At 37.6% G+C, this 17333-nt stretch overlaps 1 protein-coding gene across 8 annotated transcripts in view; it reads right to left on the minus strand.

Annotated features, from left to right (window-relative positions):
• The window catches only part of C6H14orf39 (chromosome 6 C14orf39 homolog), an 85291-nt gene that overhangs the window by 41271 nt on the left and 26687 nt on the right, over nucleotides 1-17333 (minus strand). For 5 of the 8 annotated variants that reach the window (XM_026000567.2, XM_072761686.1, XM_026000572.2 and 2 more), the window contains 2 exons: nucleotides 16827-16953; nucleotides 11806-11895 (listed from right to left, as the gene is read on the minus strand). The exons of 1 other annotated variant lie outside the window; for it this stretch is intronic. In XM_026000567.2, the coding sequence (XP_025856352.2) occupies nucleotides 11806-11895; nucleotides 16827-16953 (217 nt within the window). The remainder of the gene's footprint in view (nucleotides 1-11805; nucleotides 11896-16826; nucleotides 16954-17333) is intronic. 2 more of the 8 variants (XM_072761689.1, XM_072761688.1) reach the window with 2 other exon arrangements.

Genomic DNA, 17333 nt, shown 5'->3' on the forward strand with positions numbered 1-17333 from the left:
TGAGCTTTTGAATTTGAGTTCTTTCCAGTTTTTGAATGGATGCTTGTATTGCGATGTATTTCCCCCTCAGGACTGCTTTTGCTGCATCCCAAAGATTTTGAACGGTTGTATCTTCATTCTCATTAGTTTCCATGAATCTTTTTAATTCTTCCTTAATTTCCTGGTTGACCTTTTCATCTTTTAGCAGGATGGTCCTTAACCTCCACGTGTTTGTGGTCCTTCCAAACTTCTTGTTGTGATTAAGTTCTAATTTCAAGGCATTATGGTCTGAGAATATACAGGGGACTATCCCGATCTTTTGGTATCGGTTCAGACCTGATTTGTGACCCAGTATGTGGTCTATTCTGGAGAAAGTTCCATGTGCACTTGAGAAGAATGTGTATTCAGTTGAGTTTGGATGTAAAGTTCTGTAGATATCTGTGAAATCCATCTGGTCCAGTGTATCATTTAAAGCTCTCGTTTCTTTGGATATGTTTTGAAACACCTATTTTGAATCTGTAAATATTTTAAGTGTTTTATTAGGCATGTAATAAACTATTCTTTGAAATCTATTGGGCAGTTTGAAAATTTAAAGCCATAATGGTAAAAGTTGGCATACTGATGGTGAAATAAACAGCAATAGTAACATCTATTGATTTTTTTTGTATCTTTCATAATATAATTTTCTAATAATGCAATAAAACCACTAAATTTATATATCCATTCCTGTTAAGATCATGATTCATTAAAAGGCAACTTTCATAGTATTTAATTTACATTCTTTCTCATGTGCTCATCCAAATGTAGCAAAATCATAAATGTTAGATCTTGGCGATAAATTGACAGATAAATAAAATGATCTAAAATTGCCTCTAAAAAACAAAAAAAAAGAAGACCTATCTAGTATAGAAAGAGCTAGATTGAAGTCACCAAGTATAAGTGTATTATTATCAAAGTATTTCTTCAGTTTGGTTATTAATTGGTTTAAATATTTGGCAGCTCCCACATTCGGGGCATATATATTGAGGATTGTTAAGTCCTCTTGTTGGATAGATCCTTTGAGTATGAGATAGTGTCCCTCTTCATCTCTCACTATAGTCTTCGGGGTAAATTTTAATTTATCTGATATAAGGATGGCTACCCCTGCTTAATTTTGAGGACCATTTGAATGGTAAATGGTTCTCCAACCTTTTATTTTCAGGTTGTAGGTGTCCTTCTGTCTAAAATGAGTCTCTTGTAGACAGCAAATAGATGGGTCCTGCTTTTTTATCCAGTCTGAAACCCTGCGCCTTTTGATGGGGTCATTAAGCCCGTTCACGTTCAGAGTTACTATTGACAGATATGAGTTTAGTGTCATCATTTCTATTCAGTCCTTGTTTTTCTGGTTTGTTCCACTGAACTTCTTCTTAAAGGGGAATTTTAGGAGTCCCCCTTAAAATTTCTTGCAGAGCTGGTTTGGAGGTTACATATTCTTTCAGTTCCTGCCTGTCTTGGAAGCTCTTTATCTCTCCTTCCAATTTGAATGAGAGCCTTGCTCTCTCTTAAAGTATTCTTGGTTGCACATTCTTCTCATTTAGGACCCTGAATATATCCTGCTAGCCCTTTCTGGCCTGCCAGGTCTCTGTGGAGAGGTCTGCTGTTACCATAATATTCCTCCCCATAAAAGTCAGGGACTTTTCTTCTCTTGCTGCTTTAAGGATCTTCTCCTTATCTTTGGAATTTGCAAGCTTCACTATTAAATGTCGAGGTGTTGAACGGTTTTTGTTGATTTTAGGGGGGGATCTCTCTATTTCCTGGATCTGAATGCCTGTTTCCCTTCCCAGATTAGGAAAGTTTTCAGCTAGGATTTGTTCAAATACGTATTCTGGCCCTCTGTCCCTTTTGGCGCCCTCGGGAACCCCAATTAAACGTAGGTTTTTCTTCCTCAGGCTGTCATTTATTTCCCTTAATCTATCCTCATGGTCTTTTAATTGCCTGTCTCTTTTTTCCTCAGTTTCCCTCTTTGCCATCAACTTGTCTTCTATGTCACTCACTTGTTCTTCCACCTCATTAAGCCTCGTAGTTAGGACTTCTAGCTTGGATTGCATCTCATTTAATTGATTTTTAATTTCTGCCTGATTGGATCTAAATTCTGCAGTCATGAAGTCTCTTGAGTCCTTTATGGTTTTTTCTAGAGCCACCAGTAGCTGTATAATAGTGCTTCTGAATTGGCTTTCTGACATTGAATTGTAATCCAGATTTTGTAACTCTGTGGGAAAGAGGGCTGTTTCTGATTCTTTTTTTGAGGTGAGGTTTTCCTTCTAGTCATTTTGCTCAGTGCAGAGTGGCCAAAAACAAGTTGTATTGGGAAAAGGAGAAAAAGAGAGAGAAGGAAAGAAAAGAGAAAAAGAAAAAAGAGAAAGAAGAAAAAAAGGGGAAAAAGAGAAGAAAAAGAGAAAGAAAAAGAAAGAAAAAAAAGGGGGTGGGGTGGGGGAAGCAATCAGAAAGCAAGAAGAAAGAAAAAAAGCACAAAACAAAACAAAAACAAAAACAAAAACAAAAAAAACACGGGGGAGTATCTTCTGATTCTGTATACTTTAAGTCCCTTGACTTCCCCTGGAACTGGTCCATCTAGCTGGTCTTCTGGGGGAGGGACCTGCTGTGCTGATTTTCAGGTGTTAGCACTTGGGGGAGCTGCTCAGCCCCTGCCTGGTGCAGGGCTCAGTGGGGGGTGTTTACCCCGTGAGGCAGCCACAGTGGTGGGGCGGCAGCTCTGGGAACCTGGAGTCAGCTCCCGCAGTAACTCCGGGGCTCTCCGTCTGCAGGGCCTGGGGGCTCCCGGGCGGGGCCGCTGATCTGCTCAGTTCCAGGCAGGAGCGTCCTTGCTGTCCTGGGCCCTCCCGGCCTCTGCCTGTCCCGGGGGGAGGCCGGATCCTGGGCTGTGTCCCGGCGCCCTGTGCTCCGGAGCCTGCGCTGTTGGATTCGCGCTCCCGCCCCGCAGCCCCCTCCGCTCCACCCCCTCCGCGCGGAGCTTCTTACTCTGCCCGAGCCGCCGCCGCCGCCACCGAGCTGCTCCCGGAGCCGCGCAGCCCCCTCCGTGGAGCCGCCGCCCGAGCCCCTCCGAGCTGCTCCGGGTCCCGCCGTGCGCGCTGCAGCCCTTAGGGAGCTCGGCGCACTCTCCCGGGGCGCAGTTCCTCTGTTACTGTCCCAGGGAGCCTGAGGGCATCCCCGCCTTTCTGGGGATCCTGCTCCAATTCCCCGGGAGGCCTTTCCGCCCGGGAAGGTTGGTGCAGCTCCTGCTCCTCCGGGACGGGGCTCTCCTGTCCTGGGGACACTCGCCCGGCCTCAGCCCGGCTCCTCGCGGGGTCCCTCCCCCTTGGAGGCCTTTTGTTTCTTTATTTCTTTTCCCCCCATCTTCCTACCTTGATAGAAGCGCAAACTCTTCTCACTGTAGCATTCCAGCTCGTCTCTCTTTAAATCTCAGGCCGAATTTGTAGATTTTCCGGATGATTTGAAGGTTTTCTAGGTAATTTGTTGGGGACAGGTGATTTGGAGACCCTACTCTTCCGCCATCTTGCCCCTCCCCCTCCTGCATGTTGGTTTTTAATTAAAATACAAAAGATTGGAGTGATGTCAGCAAAATGACAGAATAAAACATCCCTCATGTACTGCACATCAAAAATAATAATTTAACATCCATCCATGGACAAAAGTGGGGGGGGGGAGCTTTTGGATACAGATAGAAGACTGAAGCCCTAGTGTAGTCCAAGACTAAGGAGAGTCATTTTGAGAAAGCAGGCTCACATCCTGGTAGCTAACTCACTGACTGTGGTCCTGGCTACAGACCTGGAAATAGTTTAATACCCCCTGAGAACTTAGCTACAGCCCCATTTGGTTCTGGGTCTGTTACTAGCACCATTCACCAAAGGACCTAGAAGAAGTCATGCCTATCCATGTGTCAGTTAATAGGCATACATACTCTGGTCCAGCTATAGATCCTGAAGTGACCCATGAACCAGCTCCAGTCCCTGTGGCTGCAATCTGGGAGCCCCTGGAGGTTAGCCTGCCAAACTCATTCAGACCATAGATTCAGAAATGGCCCTATAACTGGGCTCCAGCCCAATCCAGCCACAGTCACCAAAGAATCCTGCTGGCACAGAGACCCAGCAGGAGACACTCCTATCTGTGCCGCTGAAGATCCTGAAAGCGCCTTATACTTGGTTCCAACCCCCTCAGAGCCACAGTTTGCCAGCAGTACTGAGAAACTAGTTCCCAGTGGGAGACACTCCTATCTGCACCCTAATATATTCTAAAGAACCATATACATGGGTATACTCCAGGTCCCTCATAGCTAAAAGCCACCAGCAGAACTGCCAGCCTTAGAACCCAGAAATAGGTACTCCTATAGGTACCCCTGGAGATCCTAAAAGGGACCTATACTTGGCTCCAGTCCCCCAAATACGGTCAGGGAATACTCCAGCCTACCCAGGGAACTGGTGGCAGACATGCCCATCTGCGCCTTCAGAACCACGACTACCGACCTCAGTCTTCGTTGTAGAACCTGAAACATCTCTAAGGCTCAGTTCTAGCCCCTCCTGGCCAGTCTAGAGCCAGTTCTGACCACCCGCAGATCCATCCAGTGATCAGGCAAGAGCTCTACCAGGTTCTTAGTGGGAGCCATATAAGTCCTGCTGACTGGGGATCAACTGTGGAACCTGAAGCAGACCTTTGTCCCAAGTGCTATCCAACTTAATGAACTACTGGAAGCAGTTACACTCACCCAGGGACCAGGAAGGATCATACCTGCCTGAGTCCCTCATAATAAGCACACCAACCATGGATCCCAATGTAGACAAAGTGACTGTATCAAAACCAACTCTAACTCAGCATGACTGCAAGTCTAGAGATAATCCCATCAGTCTAAGAAACCAACAGGAAAAGGTCTTTACCTGCCAAAACCAATCTGTAAAGACTGAAAGAGGTTTTGTTCATTCAAGTATAAAGACACTAATGCAAAGCTACACAGATCACAAAATACCAGGAAAATATGAAACCACTCAGGAAAGTAATAAAGCTTTAGTAACTAACCCCAAAGGAATAGAGATCTACTATTTACCTTCCAAAGAACTCAAATAATCATTTTTCAAGAAAGAGAAATAAGGACCTCTCCAGACAGACAAAAAGCTCAGAGAATTCATTACCACTTGAGCTGCCTTACAGGAAATTTTTAAAGGAATTTTTCAAGTTGAAATGACAAAGGCCACATGAAAACACATAAAAGTATAAAATTCACTGGTAAAAGTGAACATATAGTCAAATTCAGAATACTATACTACTGTATTAATGACTTGCAAATCACTTTTATCTCTAGTATATAAGCTAAAAAACAATAATATTAAAAAATAGATATAGTTACAATAATTTGTTAATGGATACACAGTATAAAAGATATAAAGTGGGGTGCCTGGCTGGTTCAGTGAGTGGAGTGTCTGACTCTTGATCTTGGGATCCTGGGTTTGAGCCCCATGTTGGAGGTAGAGATTACCTTTAAAAATGTATTAAACAATAAAAGGAACTTTTAAATTAATTAATTAATTAACCACCTATATAACCCTTATTCTTTAAAAAAATAAAGATGTAAGTAGTATAAAATTTGGGGAGGGGAAGTGAAAGTGTAGAGTCTTTATATGCATTGAAGGTAAGTTGTATCAGCTTAAAATAGTGTTACATTTGTAAATGTTTTATGTTAGCATCATAGTAACCACAGAGAACAAACCTATAGTAGATACACAAAAGATAAAGAGAAAGGAATTAAAGCATACCACTATGGAAAACAAATCACAAAGGAAGATAACAAGAGAGGAAGACAGAAGCCATTTTAAAAACTTAGAAAACTATTAACTAAATGGCAATAATAATTATTTATCAATAATTACTTTAGGGGTACCTAGGTGGCTCAGCTGGTTGAGTGCCCAACTCTTGATTTCAGCTCAGGTTATGATCTCAGGTTATGTGGGATCAAGCCCCACATCAGGCTCCATGCTCAGCATGGAGTCTACTTGAGATTCTCTCCCTCTCCCTTTGCCCCTCCCTCTGCCCCAAAGTCTCACACTCTCACACTCTCTCTCTCAAATAAATACATCTTCTAAAAAATGATTACTTTAAACATAAACAGACTAAATTCAAAAGGTACAGAGCTTAATGGATTTAAAAAACAAGATCGAAGGTGCCTGGGTGACTGAGTTGGTTAAGCCTCTGCCTTGGCTCAGGTCATGATCCTAGCATCCTGGGATCAAGCTCCACATTGGGCTCTCTGCTCAGCAGGAAGCCTGCTTCTCCCTCTCCTTCTGCCTGCTGCTCCCCCTGCTTGTGTTCTCTCTCTGTGTGTGTCAAATAAATTTTAAAAATAAAAGAAGTAAATAAAATAAAATATTAAAAATAAATAAAATTTTTTAAAAAATAAAATAAAAAACAAGATCTAACAATATGCCATCTATGAGAAATTCACTTTAGCTTTAAGGACACACAAAGGCTGAAAGTGAAGGAATGGAAAAAGATATTTCATGCAAATGACAACCAAAGGAGAGAAAAAGTGGTTATACTTATGCCAGATAAAAGAGACATTAGTCAAAATCAGTCATAAGACAAAGAAAATCTCTATAAAATGATAAAAAGATCATTCACCAGTAAGATATAATAATTGAAAATATATGCACAACCCAACACTAAAGCACTTGAATATTTAAAACAAATATTAACATAACATAACATTAACATAACTGAAGATAAGAACAATAATGGTCAAGGACTTCAATACCCCATTTTCAATACTGAGAAGATCATCCAGACAGAGTAAGGAAACAGTATATCTGAATAACAACACTATAGACAAAATAGACCTAACAATAACATACAAAACATTCAATCTAACATTCCATCTAACAACACCAGAACATATATTCCTCTTAAGCACACATGGGACATTCTCTAGGAGAGATCATATCTTGGGTCACAAAGCCACCTTAATAAACTTAAGGAGACTGAAATAATATCAAGTATCTTTTCTGACCATAATGATATAGGACTAGAAATCAACAGCAGAAGGAAAATGAAAAATTCACAAATATGTGGAAATTAATCAAGACACTCCCAATCAGTGCTGGGTCAAAGAAGAAATCAAAAGTATCTTGAGACAAACGAAAATGAAAATGCAATACATCAGAACCTAGGGGATGCAGCAAAAGTTGGTCTAAAAGGGAAATTTATAGCAATAAATGCTTTCATTAAGAAAAAAGAAAGACCTGGGATGCCTGGGTGGCTCAGTGGTTGAACATCTGCCTTTGGCTCAGAGCATGATCCCAGGTCCTGGGATCGAGCTCCCTGCAGAAAGCCTGCTTCTCCCTCTGCCTATGTTTCTGCCTCTCTGTGTGTCTCTCATGAATTAATGAATAAAATCTTATCTTAAAAAAAAAAAAAGAAAAGAAAAAAGAAAGACCTCAAATAAACAAACTAACTTTATACCTCAAGGAATTAGAAAAGGAAGAACAATCTAAGCCTGAAGATGGCAGAAGGAAAGAAGTAACACAGATTAGAGCAGAAATAAATGAAATAGGGAAGAGGAAGAAAACAGAAAAAAAATCAATGATAGAAAGAGTTGGGTTTTTGAAAAGATTAACACATTTGCAAACCCTTAGCTAGACTAACCAAGAAAAAAAAGAGAGGGACTCAAATAAGCAAAATTATAAATGAAAGAAGAAATATTACACCATAGAAATACAAAGAATTACATAACCGACACCACAGAAATACAGAGGATCATAAGAGACTTCTCAAACTCTTCCAAAAAGTTGAAGAGGAGGCAACACCCTCCAATTCATTTTATGAAGCCAGCATTACATTGATACCAAAACCAAATGAGAACACCACAAGAAAAGAAAAATACAGGCCAATATTCCCGAGGAATATAGATGAAAAAATTCTCAACAAAATACTAACAAACCAAACTCAACAGCACATTAAAAGGATCATACACAATGACAAAGTGGGATTTATCCATTGGTTGCAAGAATGGTTCAACATACACAAGTCAATAAACATGATATTCCACATTAATAGAATAAAGGATAAACTCATATGATCCACTCAATAGATACAGAAAAAGCATCTGGCAAAACTCAACACCCTTTCAAGATAAAAACTCTCAACAAATTGGGTACAGAAGGAACATACCTCAACATAATAAAGGCCATGTATGACAATTCCATAACTAACATCACAGTCAATTCTGAAGAACTAAACGCTTTTCCTCCAAAAATACCAATAAGACAAGTGTGCCACTCCCACCACTCCTAATCAAATAGGAGTGAAGTACTGGAAATCTTAACTACAGCAATTAGTCAAGAAAAAGAAATAAAGTCATCCAAGTAGGAAAGGAAGAAGTAAAATGGTCTCTGTTTGCAAAATGACATGATCTTACACATAAAAAACTCCACCCAAAAACTGTTAGAACTAATCAACAAATTCAGTAAAATTTCACACTACAAAATCAACATACAAAAATCACTATACACTAACAATGAACTATCTGAAAGAAAATAAAACAGTTCCATTTCTAATAGCATCAAAAATAATAAAATACTTAGTAAATTAAATCCAGGAGATGAAAGATCTGTTCACTAAAACTGTAAGACATTGATTGAAGAAATTGAAGAAGACACAAATAAATGGAAGGATATTCTGTGTTCATGGATCAGTATATAATAAACTCATATAAGTTAATAGCAAAAGGCTAATAATTCATATTTAAAATGGGCAGAGGATCTGAACACTTTTCCAAAGACATACAAATGATCAAAAAGTTCATGAAAAGATGATCAACATCACTAACCATCAGAGAAATGCAAATCAAAACCACAAAGAGATGTCACCTTACACCTGTCAGAATTACTAGTAACAAAAAGACAAGACATAATAATTATTGGTGAGGATGTGGAAAAAAAAGAATCCTTGTGCACTTATTGGTGGCAATGTACATTGGTGCAACCCTATAGAAAATAGTATGGAGATTCCTCAAAAAATTAAAAATAGAAATGATCCCAAAATACTCTATGATCCAGTAATTCTACTACTGGGTATTCATCCAAAAAAATAAAACTACTAATTCAAAAATATATCTGCACCCGTACGTTTACAGTTGAATTGTTTAACAATAGCCAAGATATGATATGCAAGCAACCCAAGTGTCCATCAATAGATGAATGGATAAAGGAGATATATATATACACACACACACACACACACACACATATACACACATATACTATAGATGATATATATATCATCTATATATATATATGAAATGGAATATTACTCAGCCACAAAAAGAATAAGGTCTTGTCATTTGCAACAACATAGATGAACCTAAAGGGTACTAATGTGAGTGGAATAAGTCACAGAGAGAAAGGAAAATACATTATTTCACTTACATGTGAAATCTAAAAACAAACAAAACAAAAAGCCAGACTCTTAAATACAGAAAAAAAACTAGTGATTGCCAGGATAGGGGCAGCAGGGGAGGTGGAATACATGAAAGAGATTAAGAGGTTTAAACTTCCAGTCATAAAATAAATGAGAAGGTACCTGGGTGGCTCAGTGAGGTGAGTGTCCAACTCTTGGTTTTGGCTCAGGTCATGATCTCTGGGGTTATGGGATCCCAAGCCCTACATCGACCTCCACACTTAGCAGGAAATCTGCTTGAAATTCTCTCTCTCCCTCTCACTTTGCCCCTCTCCCTGCTTGTGAGTGCTCTCTAAGCTAAATAAAGAAATCTTTTAAAAATATTGTCAAATCGTTAAGTTGTATACCAGAAAATAGTATAACATTGTACATCAATTATTCTTCAGTAATAATTTTTTTTTTAATGTGTATATAGGGACACCTGGGCTGGGTCAGTCAGGAGAACATGTGACTAAATTTCACAATCATGAGTTCAAGCCTCACATTGGGCACTGAGTTTCAACCCTTTAAAAAATAATAATAATAAAATGAATCTTATGCATGCAATGGAATATTATCCAGTCATAAAACAGAACTGTTCCCATCTTCAACACCATGGATGGACCTTGAGAGTGCTAAGCTGAGTAAATAAGAGAAAAACAAATATGGTATGATCCTACTCATATGTAAAATTTTTAAAAAGCCAAATCATATGTGGTTTATGTATACAATGGAATATTACTCAGCAATTAGAAACGACAAATACCCACCATTTGCTTCAACGTGGATGGAACTGGAGGGTATTATGCTGAGTGAAATAAGTCAATCGGAGAAGGACAAACAGTGTATGTTCTCATTCATTTGGGGAATATAAATAATAGTGAAAGGGAATATAAAGGAAGGGAAAAGAAATGTTGGGAAATATCAGGAAGGAAGACAGAACATAAAGACTCTTACCTCTGGGAAACGAACTAGGGGTGGTGGAAGGGGAGGAGGGCAGGTGGTGGAGGGGAATGGGTGACGGGCACTGAGGCGGACACTTGACGGGATGAGCACTGGGTGTTTTTCTGTATGTTGGTAAATTGAACACCAATAAAAATTAATTAAAAAAAAAAAAAAGCCAAATCATAGAAACAAAGAGTAGAATGGTGGCTGCCAGGGGCCAGGAGTAGAGGAAATAGGGAGGTGTTGCTCAAAGGATGCAAACTTCCAGTTATAAGGTGAATTAAGTTCTGGGGATATAATATACGACATGGTAAATATAACAATACTGTATTATATATTTAAAAATTACTAAGAGTAAATCTTAAATGTTCTAACTACAAAAAAAATAGTACTTATACAAGGTGACAGATGTGCTACCTTCCTAACCTTATCCTAACCAGATAGTTTAAATTATATACATGTATCAAACCATCATGTTTGTACCTCTCAAACTTAAACAATGTTATGTCAGTTATATTTCAATAAAGCTGGGAGGAAAAGTAGTAAAAAATAAAAATAAAGTATAAAAAGATAACAAAAATATTAAAAATATTAAAAAATCAGGGCACCTGTGTAGCTCAGTTGGTTAAGCATCTGCCTTTGGCTCAGGTCATGATCCCAGGACTGGATCCCACATGGGGCTCCCCGCTCAGCAGGGAGTCTGCTTATCCCTCTGTCCCTCATCCTGTTTGTGCTCTCTCTCTCACTCTCTCTCATATATATATATATATATATATGTGTGTGTGTGTGTATAATCATGCTCTTGTCCAATTATATTAAAAATGAAAACACTTAAATTTTTAAATTAAGTGAAATTATAATACTATATAATGTGTTCAAAGTCTCTCACCTTGTTTCATTATATTCACTAATTATATTTAGTCCTCAAAATGAGGTTATTTTATACATTAATAAAATAAAACTATACAATGGGTCTCTACATTAGAATATAACACCCCACTACATAAGCTCTCTAAAAAAAAGAAGTTTCATATAGAATCCCCTTCAAAAGTCAATACTCCAAATTTTTCATAATCTAATTCTATAGCTAACTATTCCCCAGATGTTTACCTCTAACAATTCAATTATAAAAACCTTTAATCAAAGCACTCTGCTATAATAATTGCTACTGATAAATTGTTTTTTTCTAAGGACATATCTAAACATATTCAGAGTTTGGTAGAACTTTATAACAAATAAGTAGGCCTCCAATGGCACCCAAAGAGTCCAAAGCACTGTGTTTACTTAAAAATAAAAACAAAAAGAACCTCTCCTAATATACAAAGTTTCTGCATTTTTTAAGCAACATTTTTACTAAGCATATCCTATCAGTACTAAATTATAGAACTAATAATATATGTATTGTACTTGTCTTTTTCAATAGTTTCTTGATAAACAGTAAATTGGTCCTGCATATAGTCTTCATGCTTATGAAAAACATCACATGTTGGCTTCCAGCTATGGAAAAAAAAATAATGTAATTAGAATCTCAGAATGATAACTTGTAAGAGATAATAAAAATGAATTTAACCATCTAAAAATAAATGAATCTTTCTCTTCCTAGAGAAAATAAGCTTATATCAAAAAAATATTCCTACCCCCCTATCACCACCACTACCATCATTCAGGCAATCATAAATACACTCAAGGAAAACTATCCATTAATTTTTACATAAAACCCATTGTGGAACCATGACTAAGGCAGGAGCAAATGTTACATGGCTGGACTGTGTATTGCTCCTGCATTTCTAGAAGATACTGTGCAACACTCCACCATCAGGCTTCTCTTCTCATCATACTTGATCTTGGCTAAGAAATTCTTTTGGAGTTAAGGATTCAAAGAACAGGGGCTAAAGAGAGGCTTTTTTTTTTTTCTTTCGAAACTTAGAAAGTCAGGTTGCTATACCGTCCTGAACTAGAAAGAAAGAAACTAGACCAAAATAATTTATAAAAGCAGAGGCTAAGAATAAAATGAATAGCTGTCTTATATATTTTTTGTCTTATTACAAGACTTAAAAAATGTTACCAATATGGAAAAATCTAAAATTTGCATACACCATGTCAGCTTCCATTCTAAGTGTTGTTCAACTATTTTCTCTTTTTTCTAATGTCTTAATATTCTTTTCAGATTCAAAACAATCACATACCCACTCTGGAAACACAGAAAAGTATATGTAAGAAAATAACCATTATCCATTATTCTCAACACTGAATAATAACTACTATGATTGTTTAAATTATTTCTAACTTTTATTATAAAGTATATATTTATTATATTTTTTTAAAGACTTATTTATATCTTTGAGAGAGAGAGAATAGTGGGGAAAGGGGCAAAGGGAGAGAGTCTCAAGCAGACTCTCCGCTGAGTGAGGAGTCCTATGCAGGGCTGGATATCACCATCCTATCACAAGCTGAGACAAAACCAACAGTCAGAGGCTTAACTGACTGTGCCACTCAGGCATCCCTATATTTAACATCTTCGAGATGATAAGGTCAAAGGTTATACATTACACATATTCTGAGTATTTTAAAAATTCCATAAGAAATACATGTTCCTTAAAAAGGTATTTCCTGTAAGCATTTTGACATACATATTCCTAGATTATTTCTACTATATATATACAATTACTTAATTGGGCTCATACTACGAATGCTGTTTTATTGCTTTGCTTACTTCATAATGTACATCTTTCCATATTAATAGAAAGTTAACATCTTTCCATATCAGTAAATATACACTTACAATTTTATTGGCTACCTACTGTTAATTCATATGCATATACCAAAATTCATTTAACCCATCACCTAATGTTGAACATTAGATCTTTCCAATGTTTTCCCATCATAAAAAAAAAAAAGGTTGAAATAGGAATGCCTGTGTGGCTCAGTGATTGAGCATCTGCCTTTGGCTCAGGGCATGATCCAGAGTCCTGGGATCAAGTCCTGCATCAAGCTCCCCATGGGGAGGCTGCTTCTCCCTCTGCCTATGTCTCTGCCTCTCTCTGTTCTCTCATGAGTAAATAAATAAAATCTTTAAAAAGAAAAGTTTGAAATAAACACCTTATTGTACAGTATTGTGCCTAATTATTTCCTTATGAAAAATTCTCAGAAATAGAAACTTTTAATCAAAAGTCAGGCTTATTTTTAAAGCTTTTTAAAAATACACTGATGGGTCATCTAAAAGGTTTATACCAGTGTACATTACTATAGTGTACAAGAGAAGTGATTTTCTTATTCCCTGGTCAACACAGGATATTGTGTTTCTTTAAATTTCTACAAAACTTAAGGGCAAAAAAAATAGCATTTTATTGTTGCTTTAATTTGGATGTCTGATTAATAGTAAGATTCCACATCTGTTCACATATTTATTAGACATATGTTTCTTCATTTTGGTATTTACTTATTTTCCACAAGTACTTTATATTTTTAAAAATTAGCACTTACTTGATACTTTTCCTACCCTATCCTTTTGCCTTTTGTATCATTTGAGGGCATTTCTCTTTTTAATTTGTGTGTAATCATATTTATCCATTGTTTCCTTTTATTTTCTACTTTTTTTAAAAAAGATTTTATTTATTTATTTATTCACGATAGACATAGAGAGAGAGAGGCAGAGACAGGCAGAGGGAGAAGCAGGCTCCATGCAGGGAGCCCAACGTGGAACTCGATCCAGGGACTCGATCCAGGGACTCGATCCAGGGACTCGATCCAGGGACTTCAGGATCGCGCCCTGGGCCAAAGGCAGGCGCTAAACCACTGAGCCACCCAGGGATCTCCCTACTTTCTACTTTTGATGTTACACTTACAAAGGCCTTCTACTCTCTGAGATTATACAGTCACTTATATTTCTTCTAGTACTTTTATGAATTCATATTCCACATTTAAATCTCTTAACCAGTATGCTGAAATCATGAATTAGAGGTATATCATGGTATTAAAATCCTACTAATTGTCCTCAGAACCGGGCAGCCCCGGTGGCGCAGCAGTTTAGCGCCGCCTGCAGCCCAGGGCGTGATCCTGGAGACCCTGGATTGAGTCCCACGTCAGGCTCTCTGTATGATGCCTGCTTCTCCCTCTGCCTGTGTCTCTGCCTCTCTCTGTCTCTATGAATAAATAAATAAAATCTTTCAAAAAAAATTGTCCTCAGAACCCAGCAGAGATTAAACGTATGAAGTATATTATATCTTGGACACAGCAGGTTCTAAAAGGAAACTACTTTTCCCATGACCACTGCAGCTAGTTGAAGGAAACCACTGGTAAAATGTCCTACAATAAAGCTTAAATCAAAATAAAAGAGAAAGTTCAACAATATGTTTTGTTGATCAGATTGGCAAATAATTTAAACATAATTCCAGGGGATCCCTAGGTGGCTCAGCGGTTTGGCACCTGCCTTCAGCCCAGGGTGTGATCCTGGAGTCCTGGGATCAAGTCCCATGTCAGGCTCCCTGCATGGAGCCTGCTTCTCCCTCTGCCTGTATCTCTGCCTCTCTCTCTGTGTGTGTCTCTCATGAATAAATAAATAAAATATTTAAAAAATAAAAAAATTAAAAAATAAACATAATTCCAGTGTTGGCAAGGGCATGAGGAAACAGGAACATTCATACACTGTTGGCCAAAGTATGAATTAATATAATCCTTTTGTGGAGAGAAGTTTGGCATTATCTATCAAATGTTTAAATATGCATACTCTCTGATCTAACAACCACACTTCTAGACTCATTCTACAGCAACAGGTCTATAAATGTGGAAGGATACCTGTACAGGTTGTTCATAAGAGGGAAAAACTGGAAACCTAACTGTCTATAATAGGAGAATGATTACATTTAAAATAAACCAAGACTATATCCTATGGAGTTGTTAAAGATTGAAATCTATACATAATCATTACATGTATAGTATCAATTACAGAACATGTTGATTTTTTAAATAGTAAGTACAGTATGATCCCATTTTGTAAAAAAAAATATATAGATAGATGTACACATAAGTTTATTTAATAATGACATTGTATTTTTTTTTTTAATTTTTATTTATTTATGATAGTCACAGAGAGAGAGAGAGAGGCAGAGACACAGGCAGAGGGAGAAGCAGGCTCCGTGCACCGGGAGCCTGATGTGGGATTCGATCCCGGGTCTCCAGGATCGCGCCCTGGGCCAAAGGCAGGCGCCAAACCACTGCGCCACCCAGGGATCCCCAATGACATTGTATTTTTATTGAAAAATGTCTGAAAAGATAGCCAGAGCCATTAAAAATGATTACCTATAGGGAAGAAGACAGGGTTGAGGTGGGAACTGCAGGCAGAAAATAACTTTTTACTCTACACATTTATATAGTTTTTGAATTTCTATTCCTGGTATGTATTATCTTTATAAAAGGGAAAATCAAAAAAGACTTATTAAAATTTTGAATAAATATTTTTAAAACAAATATGATTCTAAAGTATAGTAGTTAATACAAAGATAACGGTCTACATAAAGCACAGAAAACTAATACATTTTATTTTCTTAATATGCTTTGTTTCAAAATGTTTATGTCTTATAATAAATTTAACTACTATGTTCCAGAACCTGAAACCATGTTGAAAGAATTCTTAACATACTGAATATTTTCACTTTGAAAAGGAACTTATGGGGATCCCTGGGTGGCACAGCAGTTTAGCGCCTGCCTTTGGCCCAGGGTGCGATCCTGGAGACCCGGGATCAAATCCCACGTCGGGCTCCCGGTGCATGGAGCCTGCTTCTCCCTCTATGTCTCTGCCTCTCTCTCTCTCCCTCTCTCTGTGTGACTATCATAAAAAATTAAAAGAAATTAAAAAAAAAATGAAAAGGAACTTATTTGAGTCTAGATTCCCCTAGATAATCTTAAAAACTTAAAGATGGAAATCATTTCAACTGTACTGACCTAATAGGAACTTTATATACTGAGCCTATATTGTTCAAAATTCTGTAGAATTCTGGAGTTGGAGCTGTATTAATTAGAGAGATCTTACAGCACTTCTACTTTTCTTTTGATTTTCTTATGATCCCTTTTTACCAAAGCATGTAGCAAAGCAATTTAAGACCTGATTATTTGATAGTACAAAACACTACTTTAAAGCAACAATGTCTTCAATTATAAATGATATAAATTATAAATAACAGAAACCTTGAATAAAGAATCTAGTGACAGGGACGCCTGAATGGCTCAGCGGTTAAGCGTCTGCCTTTGACTCAGGGCATGATCCCAGAGTCCTAGGATCAAGGCCCACATCGGGCTTCCTGCATGGAGCCTGCTTCTCCCACTGCCTGTGTCTCTGCCTCTCTCTGTGTGTCTCTCATGAATAAATAAATAAAATCTTTTTAAAAAATCTACTAACAATTACTGAAAGTTACTTTCTTTCAAATACTCACTTACTACAGTTGTCTTTGATCTCCTTACTATGTTTACAGTAATGACCAATTTCCTCATCTGTTGTATTTATAGTTTCATGTATCTTACAAATAGTTGCCTTGTTTTCTTTAATATCTTCAAAGCATTCTGGAAAGGAGAAATGTTTATTTTCTTAAGGTAGAAATCATAAACTCAAAATTAACAAATACAGAGGAAAAAGGGGTATAGCAACTGACCTAAAAGGAGGAGAATTAGAGAAAGGAGAGGAAATGAGGACTGAGATGGGAAGACCCAATACTAAAAAGCACAGAACCAGAACCAGGCTTGCTCCTAGATCCAGAAGCAAAGGATTTGTGTTTGGGACAGAAGAGAAGTACATCTGAAACTAATAGTATACTAGAAATTAACTGACTGGAATTTAAATAAAAACTTAAGAAAGAAAGAAAGAAAGAAATGTCCCTGTTCCTTATCTTTAACATAAGAGAGCTAGATTAAGTGACATCTAAGATCAATGGCATCTTCTGAGA

Source organism: Vulpes vulpes, chromosome 6 (genome assembly GCF_048418805.1).
Source record: "Vulpes vulpes isolate BD-2025 chromosome 6, VulVul3, whole genome shotgun sequence".
Classification (NCBI taxonomy): Eukaryota; Metazoa; Chordata; class Mammalia; order Carnivora; family Canidae; genus Vulpes; species Vulpes vulpes.